Genomic DNA, 12,432 nt, shown 5'->3' on the forward strand with positions numbered 1-12,432 from the left:
AATCGAGCTGTTTCCATGACTTTGTGCTGTCAGCAAAACGTGACGAGGGACGTGAGTGTGTTTGTGGGTGTGTGTGTGTAACTGTCACTGAGCATCTGCGTCGTCCGTGTGCCATCCTGGTTGACAATTTTCCATCTGGTAGATGTGTGTGTGTGTGTGTGTGTGTGTGTGTGTATGTTTATTGCCTAAATAGAGGACCGGCCTATTTACCTGCATCATCCTGCCCTTGTCTCAGGACGCACCAGGATTATTGGAAACAGAAGCTGATGGGAGTGGCTGCTGTGTGTGTATGCATGTGTGTGTGTGTGTGTGTGTGTGGTGGTAGAAGCTGCCAGGCCCCTTTCAGAAACCCCAACGGGGGCCACATTAGGGCCCTCCAGGGGCCAAATTAGAGGCAGCTAACCAAGTTAGAGATCGGCAGCAGAGGGGGCCTGACTGGCAGGGCTGGACTGATTTCACTCCAGCCTACTGAACTAACACACACACACACACACACACACCTCCTCTCTTTGTTTTGCCGCTGATCAGCAAAAGATAAAAGCCAGTTCCTGACTATAGCAGCCTCTGTGTTCAGGAGTCTGCAGGGAGATCCTGACAGAGAGGAAGAGCTGTAATGTATTCCTGCAGGTCAGCCTACATTAGAGTGTCTGTATCAAGAGGAAGTGATTTAAAACAAATTAGCCTTTAAAAACAGAGTTTCTTTAAGTTAAATCTTATTATAGTTTTTATCCATATGTTTTTACTGGAAATTGTTCTACAAGTACCTCTGCAGATGATGAAAATTAGATTTTAGTGTCTGTTTAGATGTCTGTACAAAGGATTATATATGATCTTGATAACATTAAAAGCATTTATTTTAACCCAAACTTAAACTCAGAAGAAAAAAACATAAAGTTTGGTTGGAAAGTGTTTCAATACAGTTACAGTAGCTTTTTATTTTACATTTTACTTGTAGTACCATGAACTTAGTCCAAACCTTGTCATCATGAGCTCCCACTCTTCTGCACAATATTAGAGTTTAACATGTTCTATATTGTTGTTGCTGTGAATTAGATTCAATATTGTGTCTTCAAATAGTCATTTCCAGTAAGAATGTATAAAAACCTTTAAAGGCCGTTTTATCAAAATTATTTTTTTCTCATAAATCTCAACTTCAGCTCCACTTACAGACACCAAACTTACCAGTTTTATTCCTAACTTTATCCTGAATGTTTTACAGAAGGGTTTGTCTATATTATGTTCAAACCCTGATTTATAGAACATTTTGTACCTAAAAACATGACAAAATAGATTTTTTTATGGCTTTTGAAAGTATTTTCTGATTTATGTCATTATTTCCTCCTGTAAAAAAAACTTCAAATCTAATTTATCAACAAATTAAAATAATAACTTGAAATTTCCTTCATCCAGTGTTCAGATTTATGTCCTGGAAATATGCAAATGAATATTTAATCAGCCCACACCTAATTTGCATATCTAAACATAACATTTCAGAAAACTTGTAATGCAAAAAAAAATTATCATAATGTAAATAATAAAATGGAGAAGGTTCATGGTGATATCTATAAGTTTAAAAAATGACCCTATTGACCTGTAAATTTAAATAATTGAATTTTCATGTTGAGAAACCAAGAGTTGAAGAGTTAAACCAGACCGAACGTGTCCCAGGATTCATAACCTACCTGTATGTCAGTGTGTGATTGACAACCTCAAAACCCCGCCCCCTGCTATCTGTCACATGTCACACACACACACATGCACTTGCTGGTGGTGACATTTTGAAGTCTCACAGAGGATGATCATAAATCTCCGTTTTATGAGCGACTGGCTGAACTCTGCAGACTGTTGACCGCGGAGCCTTGACATTCAAGACCAGGCGGCATGAAAAAACCCGGGGTTCCAACTCCCTGAAAGCGCTGATTGATTTGTCTCACGGGGGCAGTGAAAGCCACTCGCTGTTAGGGTCAGCCTTGTTTCTGTTTATAAAAGTCTTTGTTCATTACCCTCATGACAAGTGGAGAGTTGGCAGGCGGTGTTTGCCTTCAAACATTTGTAGAATACTCAAGATTTTTCACACTAATGCTAGGCTTACACCAAAAGATTTTCACAGTCCCGGACTAAAAACTGAAAGTCTTTACCTAATCAGGAGGTAGTTGAGTTTAAGGTAGTAATCTGCACTGTTTCATATCAGTCTGTTCCTAGTCTTTGGCCTCAAGTCGCAGTGACGTAACACAATCAACAACCAATAGCTGAGCAGGGAAAGGTCCCCGGTTCCAGACCGGCCAGTAAAACCACTTCCACAGGAAAAAGTCACATCACAATAATGCTAGTAAGCTCAGTCCTAAATAAAAATATAGTGATGTCATATATTTACGGCCACAAGCGGGATTTTTGGGGCGCTGTTTCTTAGTAAAGAGAACAGTAAGGAGACCCAGTAAAAATGTATAAATACATGTAAAGATAAATAAGTAATAAATAATGGATGATTAATGTATGATTAACTAAATGAAAGTTGACAGAGATGATAAATATAATTATTCAATTAAACAAATTCTAATAAATAGGACATACATGTATATCATGAATTCATTTCTAAATGTTCCTTTCTTTTATTCTTCCTTATATAGATTCTATGCTAAAATAATCTAGGTATAGTCTTGTAAATAGTTACCCTGCAAGATTCACTGTCTAAAATGATACTTCACCTGGAATTTCCTTCTGTTGCACTATTGTTTTTGTTTTGTTTTGTTTTATTTTTCGATATATATATTGAGGCCGTGATCTGTTGTATGTATGTGTGTTGGAATTAATTGTTTTTTTATGTCTTTTACACACCTAGACTGCAACCAAATTGCCCAAGTTGGGACAAATAAACTTGACTTGACTTGACTTATATCTATTTTTACTGTAAAATAGTCAAGTTTCATGTCAGAAAAACAGAAACCCCTTTTCAGCTTTGTGGCGTCTTATCCTCTTCTTTTTTTTTTTTTTTTTTTAAACACAAACCACTGAGAACAGTAGAGCAGCTGTAGCCAAAAGCTGCTTCTCCTCCATTTTTTAAGTTTCTACAAAGACGATGATGGGAAAAAATTGCATGGTAGGAAAAAAATGCACTGCAAAAAAGGGGTGTCTAAAAACAAGAGTTAATTTCTTATTTTAAGCGTACAAAATGCTTATTTCTACATTTAATAATCTTAATTTAGGAAATCTTTTCAAGTGAAATTATCCGTCCAAGCGGCAAGATCATTTCCCTCAGATTTAGTGTTCTTATCTATCTTTAGACACACCTTTTTTGCAGTGTGCTAAAAGAATCTAGTTGTAGTCTTGTAAATAGTTACCCAAGATTCACAGTCTGTCTAAAATCTCAGTCTGAGACTAAAAACTCTTTACACTTGTCTTTAGATGTGAGCAGGTGTGAGCCTATCGTTTCAAAGTCTTCTGATGTATAGGTAGCATTAGATGCACACGCAATTGTTTTAATACATTTATTCCTTAATGAAATGAGACTTTGAAATAAAACCAGGGTGGAAGCTGCCTGAACAAGCTGTAAATCAACCGTTGGGCTGCACAGCCAAGCAGCTATCATCTAATCTACAAGGAAGAGCTTCAAAGATTGCATCCTCCAGGCTGGAATCCAATCAAGTCATTAGTAGTAGGTGGAGCCCCAGCCAAGTTTCCACAACTCACTTTTGGTCATAAGACAAAAAGCAGCAGAGCTCTCTGAAAAAAACACCAAACACGCAGTTTTTTGTGTGATAAGTTGTAATGGGGTTCAGAGAAACGGTTTTGTTAGGGTTTGTGCTTCTTCTCTCAGGTGGAAATCTCTGTTCTGCAACACAAAACAGCTCCAATGAGACTCTGAACCAAATCCCACAAGAACAATTGACAACAAGCGTTCAGCTGCCAAGATCACCGCTGACAGCAGCTCATCAGTCAAAGATGGAGCACGCTGATCTGCCCCGTTCTCCCGTCACCTACCGCCTAAAAACCTACCAGCTCTGGAACCCGGCCGTGAGGAAACAAACAGCGGGCCGGCCTGTCGGGGAGCAGATGCACACTTCTCAAAACCCGCAGAGACCGGAGGCCAGAGAGCTGACCTCAGAGCAGCTGGAGCCGCTGCAAGCTCCAGAGTTGTTAAAACTCATTCAAGGCCCAGTGCTGAACCCACCTGTCAAGTCAGACTCAAAGGTATGACTTTACTATGAGACAATGGGCCCCTGGGGGCCCCCACAAACCCTCTCCTGCAGAGCAGCAGACACACTGACTTTATAGTGACGTTATATAGCCTCATTTCTTATTGCTTTGTCTCGTTTTGTAGTCATTACACATCTTTCTGTGTCTTTCTTGCCATTTTGAGTCTCTTGTGTTTCTTTGTAGTTTTGTGGCCATTTTCTACCTTTTTGTAGTTTTTGTGTCTCTGTGGTTATGTTGGAAGTTTTGTTTCGGTTTCTAATTTTTTGTGGCCATTTTGAGTCCGTTTTTTGTGTCTTTAGAGCTGTTTTGTCTCTATCAGTTTTTTGTTTTTCTTGTGTTTTGTGTCTTTTTTTGGCCAATTTGTGTCTCTTTGTAGTGGTTTTTGTCTCTTTGTAGTTATTTTGGTCTAAGTGAGGTTGTTTTGTTTCAGTTTATAGTTTTTTTTGTGTGCATCTTTGGGCATTTTGTGTATTTTGCATCTGTTTTGGTCTCATTCTCTTCTTGTCTCTTTATAGTCACTTTGTGTTTCTCTATCGGTGTTTTAGGTTTTTGTGGCCATTTTGTGTCTCTTTGCAGCTGTTTTGCATCTCTTTGACGTTGTTTTGGTTTTTGTATTTCTTTTTTTTTTTTCGTCTCTTTGGTCATGTGCCATGAATCCCTTCCTTGTTGATATGTTCAGTACAAGGTTATTATAGTTAACGAAATAACGAAAGCTAGAATTGAAAAAACATTTTCGTACTAAAACTAATAAAAACTAAACTAAAACTAAGCATTTTCAAAAACTAAAAACTAAACTAAAACTATCAAACTCACTCTAAAAACTAACTAAAACTAACTGAATTTGAAAACAAAAATTCACAATGAAATTAAAACTAAAACTAATGAAAAATCCAAAACTATTATAACCTTGGTTCAGTACTCCATGCATAACTTCTCCACAGCTTTTTTTGATCTTCTGCACCATTTTAAGCTCAGTGTAATGAATGTAAAATGATATTCCAGGTTCTGATGCTGGTGTTTGAGCAGCCTGTGTCCGTCCCAGCTGAGAGCGTGGCGGTGCGCTGTGGTGAAGACGAGGTCACTGTGGAAGTCAAACAGAACTTCTTAGGTAATGTCTGCCGGTTACTTGTTTGAATTGATCCATTGTGGTGTTTTTTTGTCCACACAGGTCCATTTAACATGCCTGCTGGTCTGATGTCTGAAAAGAAAGAAAGGGTTCTGGTTAGAGGCCCGAATTGGAAAATTTAATGGAACGGTGAAGATGGGACACTCAGTGCTGATTACTGCAAATGGCACAGACTATAGACTGGGCGATCAATATTATGTTTCCTTTTATTTCTTCACTCGGAGGAGCAGCATTCTGCATGCCCGATGGGTGCTCAAATGCTGACTTTCAGTGATGCATTAAGAAAGCTTTTTATTTGTCCTGTGGCTGAACCTCCACTCGCTGTGAGTGTTATTGACTGGACCAGGGAAAGAAATGGCCTCAGGTAATGGTCCTGATTTAAGCTGCACCTTTTCCTCTTTGTTCCTAGGAAACGGTCAGTTGATCCGTCCAAGTGATCTGACTTTAGGAGGCTGCGCTGCCCTCCACGCCTCTTCCCCCATCCTGCACTTCCAGACTGAGTTGCCTGGCTGCGGCAGCACCGTGACGGTTTGTTGCTCTCTGCCTCCTCTGGTGTCATCAGCTCCTGTGTATTTGAAGTAACAGTTTTTTCCCCTCAGATGACTGAAGAAGCCCTCATCTACACTTTTACTTTGAAGTACACTCCGACACCCATTGGCAACACCTTCATTTTAAAGACCAACCCTGCTGAGGTGTTAATTGAATGCCACTATCGAAGGTAAAGTCTCATTATTTGGCATTTCCCCCTCAGCCTGCCAGGTTCTATTGTAGCCCTGCTGTTAGATGATTAGCTGCAGGTCTCCAAGTCTGAAATAAAATGCCTAACAAGACATTAAAAAGCAATTCTATTAATATTTCTACTTGCAAAAAGTCTTAATAATTAATAATTTCAAAGGTGTATAATCTCTAATGGCTGTCCTTTTATACTTTTGCAAGTAAACAGGTATTAAGTTGCCTTATATGTTGTATTCAGGACATTATAGGTGAATATTGTAACTTTTTTTAACTTATAGATATCAGCATCCTGTTTGTTATTTACATTCAGACAATACTTTTTTAACATTACAATTTTTCTGAAATGTTAACATATGTCTGAACATATGTACACAAATATATTATTTCATTTTGTTATGTTAGATTCAAAGTTTTTTACAGAAGGAAATTAGGATATCTTCTTTTATCATTTAATGAATCAGAAGATACTATAAAAAGCCATAAAAAAACAATTTTCATCATGTTTTAAGGGACAAATGTTCTATAAATCGGGTTATGACAGAATACAGACAAACCCCTCTGTTAAAACCTTCAGAATATAGTGAGGAATAAAACTGGTAAGTTTGGTGTCTGTAAGTGGAGCTGAAGTTGAGATTTATGAGAAAAAAATAATTTTGAGTAAACAGCCTTTTAAAGGTTTTTATACACTTAATGGAAATGACGAAATTTAATTTAATTTGAAGACAAAATATTGAATCCAATTGACAGCAGCAACAATATAGAACATGTAAGACACATAATATTGTGCAGAAGAGTGGGAGCTTTCTACCAATGCCACCATCTACTGACTATGGATAAGTACCTTATACAGCCACACTACAATAAACTCAATCTATCGCTTTTAATAAATACATTATTGGTTTTCCTTCATGCTTTGGCAGGTTTTAAATTGCTTTCTATGTCGTATTTAAGTGGTCTTTAAGGGTTTGCAGAAAGTCTGCACTGTCATTATAACTGCCTGTGTTGTGTTCTGTCTTTCTTGTGAGTGAGCCTCATATTCCTCATCCTGGATGAGCCTGTCTCTAGTGAAATGCCCGTCCTTCCTGTAATTGTCCTCACAGGAGGCATTATGTGAGCGGCGGCGCTGTGAGGCCTACCTGGAAGCCGTTTGCCTCCAACATGTTAGCAGAGCAGCAGCTGCACTTCTCCCTGCGCCTCATGACAGGTTGGCAACACACAAAAAACCAGCAACAAACTTCTAGCTGACATTCTGCAAGTTGAAACTTCAATTTGCGCCAGGCGGTTTGGCTAATTTCCCCAGCGACGGGTGTAATTGCAATCACTCAAGGCCTCGCAGACGTTGCCGCGACTGTTTAAAAGATGCTAAACAGCGACTTGATAAACAGAAGTGGAGCTTTTGATGCATGGTGATGAGCTGAAATTACATGCCTTGTAGGCTGCCGCTGACCTAACGGGGTCACTCACACAATAAAGTGATCAATAAACAGCTGATTATGCTTTCTAATTAATTCCAACACTGCAGCTAGCGACTGCACCATTTAAAAAGTTGCCTCGGCTTCTCGTGTGATTTACTTATTGTAGAATTTGCATGGACTGCTTGTAGTTATGAAAGTTTTTGCAGACAGACGCTCATCTGTGTTTCTTCCACTTTAATGGTGCTTCATCTGTAATTGATTTATTGCTTTTTTAAAGTACTTTTCTCTTATTGTTACAGTACCTGTATTCTATTCACTGCTGCTGCAGACCCACTCTCCCCCACGGGCATCATTTATGTGATCTAATCACATTGATGGCCCCTGCATTACTTTTCCACTTATATTTTTCTCCTTCTGGATTTGATTAGAGGACTGGCAGTCGCAGAGGCCTTCCAGTGTTTATTTCCTGAGTGACGTGATGCACATTGAAGCGGCGGTCCTCCGGGGTCACCACATCCCACTGAGGGTCTACGTGGACAGCTGCGTGGCCACTGAGAAGCCCGACCCCAACTCTAAACCCAGATACCCCTTCATCACCAACTATGGGTGAGAAGCCGATTGGTGTAAAAGAGTCAAAATAATCCAGCTTTAGGTGCAGTTGGCTGGTTGACATGAAAAGTGAAAAACAGAATAATTCAAAAAATATATGTCAAATGACATACAATTATATTCCCTTTATATGTGAATAATCCAAAACTGAATGTGTCCATTTCTAATTCTTCATATATTTAGCATATTATTAACTTTTGGTGTTTTAGTCATAAAATGTGTCCACCGGTGCAACAAAATAAAGAATGTCATTATTTAATTCAGAGAATGTTGGACAGATAAGATAGATAAGCCCAAGGCATATTAGTTATGAATATTTTTATCAATTTACATTATTTTACTACATTATTTTAGTACCAAAGGACTACCTTAAGACGACCAGTTCCAACACTGCACCGAAAAAGTAATATTATGAAAATATTTGAGACAGAACTGATGTCAGAGATGTCTTCTGTCCTTCCTGATTCTGGAAGGACCCCTCTCAGTAATGGGCTGGTCACATTAATGCCTGTTTTATATCTACATCATGGCGTTGCTCCAGGAGGACACCAGTTATAATGTGTCATAATAACTCTACATAGGGACCTTAACACTTATATCCTCTAGATTCATTAAGTAAACACTCTTATGACATGCATTCAAGTATTTTAATGTATTTAGATTAATTTTTCATTAAATTACAGTCGTTTTAAGATAAGTAATGCTACCTAGGACAGTTGCACCGGTGGACAAATGTCATGTTCAAAACAGAACGATACTCATTGTTTGCAGATGGATTACATGTAGAAGAATGAACTGCATATTAAAACATTAATTTTAATGAAATATTATCAAATTTTAGTAATATTTGTCACTGGGAACACAAAAATTGAGCGTCATGTCAACCACCCATGTGCATACCGTACTGTACCTATTAAGAGCATTTATTGTCGCTCTGTGTTTATGAATATGAATCCTGCGGCTGTATTTTGCCATATAAGGTGTTTAAGTGATGCTAAGCTGACAGGAGCCAAGTCTTACTTCATGCAGAGGAGCCAGGAGGATAAACTTCATTTCCAGCTGAAAGCTTTTAAATTCCACCAAGATCACAGGAATTCAGTAAGTACGAGGACTTGTTTATGCAATTTCGAACTTGAATCATACAGTCAGACATTTGAATTTCCATTTTCCATTCATGCAATCTGATCACTGTCTGTATGTGGCGAGCCAAAGTGTTACTTACACATTTTTTTCAGCCGTTCTGTTAGTCGCTTACGTGATAAGTTGGCACATAATGTACACATCAGTAAGTGTTGTTTGAAGGCCAGAATAGCGTCTGTTGCTGCCTGCGCTTCGTGCAAAAACTTGCCAGCTGAGGAAATGAAAGTCCTCTCAGGTAATGTTAAACTGGGTGACTATAATATTGCATGAAAAAGCCAGAAGGGAGCTGTTCCAGTATCAACTCACAAAGCCTTTTTGTGCATGTGTACAATCAGTTTTGGATGACTCATAACTTTAAATTAACTTTGATCATTTTCCAAATTCGACTCATAAAGGCAGCAGGCTGCTTAATAACCCTTTTAAAATGCCTGTTTATTGAGGCTTGATTTGAAATGAACAAATAACGAACCTCTGAGGTACACCATGAGGTGTCGGTTACTGGCCAACAGTGGAGTCCATTAATTCCTGATAATGAACGCCTCATGGGGCATTATCCCGTCTTATACCACGGCCACTTTCCAAAAATAATTAACATCATTATTTGATATTTTTAATGTGTTTTCCATCTATATTAAATCTATAGTATTTCACAAGCAATAACTCAGTTTCCCTGTTAACACCTGAGGGTTTTAATGCCTGGCACAGGGGAGGGGGGTTATATTTAGAGAAAAAAGTGGCAAATCTACGAGAAAAAGTAGCAGAATTATGTTTAAAGAGGCAAGATGTAGTTCATAGAAAAACAAAACACTAGCCCATTTTTCTGACTTTTTTTCCCTCATAAACCTGCCACTTTTTTCTCATAAATCTGCTACATTTTTCTCATAGATTTGCCACTTTTAATCTGATATATCTGCTACTTTTTTCTTTTGCCACGTAAATCTCATAAACTTGCCACTTTTTTCTCAAAATATGACCTCCCTCCCCAGGGTCGGTATTTTTTATTTGTCTGACATAAGGTTCTCATGGGAAAAAAACAAAAAAACTTGCTAAATGTCTTCACTTAGGTCTACATCACGTGCCACCTGAAAGCAACCAAGCTCTCCGTCCCCATCGACTCCCAACACAAAGTGTGTTCATACTTGACTGAAGCTCAGAGGTGAGTGCTCACAAAGATTACTCTGTCAAACTTAAACGAATTGTTGTCCAACATGAGATTTAATTGTCCTGACTCTTCTGTTTTGTTTAAGTACTTTTTCTGCATTACAATGACTCTACTCCTATAACAAGATTTATTCAGCCTCTGTAAGCGATTATATTCCTGGCTCTGGACAGATGGGTAGCATCAGGTGGAGACAATAAGGTGTGTGACTGCTGTGAGACCAGCTGCAGCGCGCGGAAACAGAAAAGGAGCCTTGCAGCAGATGCTGGTACAGTTTACAGAAGCAACACTACATTACACTCTGGGACCATTCCTGAGCATTTGATACTGAGCCAGGGGAGAGATTTTGATACCATCTCCCCTGCTGTCGTATGTAATATTTTTCAAAAACGTATCACAAAAAGTCTAAGCCAGAATGAACCTAGCCAGTGGTGGTTCTACACAGGGGCCTCCAGGGGCCACTGCCCCTGTGAAGAAGCCTTTGGCCCCTGCTGTGGCCCCTGTGTCAAATTAATAATAAAATGATCAATTTATAACGATGAACGAGGGAACAATTCTTACCTATTTTTTGTTCAAACAATATCTCATTGTACACAAAAGGAACCCAGAATGTGTCCATTGTATAATAGTTTAATTGTGCAATAAAAGCTAAAAAATAAAGATCATTCTCACTGTACTGCACTTTCAAAATAAAATAAAAAAAGGAATTGTGCACAAAAATGAGAAATGTCATTGTCGTACAAAAATAACTGTTAATGTTGGTGAGTCTCAAGTTCTTCCAAATATGAGACTTTTAGCTAAAATAAAGGTTTCGAATGCTTAAATATCATTTTTGACGATTTTTAATGTGCCCCTCTGATTAAACACTCGCCCCTCCTTGGCCCCCACAGTAAACTTGGTCTAGAACAGGGGTCTCAAACTCAAATTACCTGGGGGCCGCTGGAGGCAGTATCAAAACGACCAAAAAAAAGACACAAAATTACAAAAAAAAAATACACAGAATTACCAAAACAGACACAAAATTATTTGAAAAAAGACACAAAATGACCCAAAAGACATAAAATGACAGAAAAAAAATTAATTACTTAAAAAAGAAACAAAATGACCAAAAAATAACACAAAATTACAAGCAAAAAAGACACAATTATTTTTAAAAATACACAAAATTACCAGAAAGTTATTATAGGGACCTTCCACACACAACATGGTAAAGTGCCATTCATATAAAACTCACATTAAAATTTTATATCAAGGTGAGGGCCACAAAATATCGTCACGAGGGCCGCAATTGGCCCGCGGGCCGCGAGTTTGAGACCCCTGGTCTAGAGCCGCCACTGAACCTAGCAACAAGGAGAGAAATATAATCAACAAAGCCGAGGTTGCACCCATATTTAGACAAGCTAACTTGCTTTCATTTGGCACAAATGCTGTTTATGCATCTATGGAGGATTGATTTTGAGCTGATCCCTTTTTAATTGTCCAGCCAATCAGTCGTATCGTGAACGGTTGGATCAGCTGGCTAAATGCACTAAGTAGATTTTATTTTTTGGACTGGCAGAGCTCGCTGCAGAGCTGCAGTGGGAGGGGACGGCGGCTCTGGGCCCCGTCCTGCTGCTGGAGGAGAACATCCCACCGGAGGAGCCGACTGAGCTGTCGGGGCTCCAAGCACTCCAAGTGACTCGAGCTGGTAAGAAGGCGCCGGTGCTTTTCGCCGGAAAATCCATTCAAATCCACTTTTTCTACACTCCCCTTTCTGCTCTTAATTACCAATGCTAAACGCTGTAACTAATGGAAGCGGTAATGTTTGTCTCTCTCCTCAGCCTCCTATTCATCCATGGCCCTGCTGTGTGGAGTGGGGGCAGCTCTGACTGGGGGGGTGCTGGTTTTTATGGGTGCTATCGTTTGCAGGAGAAAATACACAAAACAGTAAAACATTTCTAACCAAGCTTTATCTGTCTTTTATTCTTTGTTCAAGCAAAAAAGGACCTAATGGTCTTAGTACGGAAGCCCTGAGAGGCAAGAGGAAAAAAATATATTTTAGCCAGTGTTTTTTT

The 12,432-nt window shown here is 38.9% G+C and overlaps 1 protein-coding gene across 1 annotated transcript; it reads left to right on the forward strand.

Moving 5' to 3' along the window:
- The first annotated feature begins 3,648 nt into the window (after positions 1–3,648).
- LOC131962781 (zona pellucida sperm-binding protein 3-like) lies at positions 3,649–12,432 on the forward strand. Its single transcript, XM_059327847.1, has 11 exons — positions 3,649–4,188; positions 5,197–5,302; positions 5,730–5,848; positions 5,920–6,038; positions 7,156–7,259; positions 7,899–8,076; positions 9,060–9,177; positions 10,284–10,375; positions 10,552–10,646; positions 11,937–12,065; positions 12,199–12,432. Exons 1-11 carry the CDS (start codon positions 3,766–3,768, stop codon positions 12,306–12,308), a joined length of 1,593 nt encoding a protein of 530 aa, XP_059183830.1. The 5' UTR covers positions 3,649–3,765; the 3' UTR covers positions 12,309–12,432.

Source organism: Centropristis striata, chromosome 24, assembly GCF_030273125.1.
Source record: "Centropristis striata isolate RG_2023a ecotype Rhode Island chromosome 24, C.striata_1.0, whole genome shotgun sequence".
Taxonomy (NCBI): domain Eukaryota; kingdom Metazoa; phylum Chordata; class Actinopteri; order Perciformes; family Serranidae; genus Centropristis; species Centropristis striata.

Coding starts and splice junctions, on each gene's coding strand:
- LOC131962781 (XM_059327847.1), top strand. CDS start 3,766: ATGGGGTTCAGAGAAACGGTTTTGTTAGGGTTTGTGCTTCTTCTCTCA. Junction 4,189..5,196: donor CTGTCAAGTCAGACTCAAAG/GTATGACTTTAC, acceptor ATGATATTCCAG/GTTCTGATGCTGGTGTTTGA. Junction 5,303..5,729: donor AGTCAAACAGAACTTCTTAG/GTAATGTCTGCC, acceptor CTTTGTTCCTAG/GAAACGGTCAGTTGATCCGT.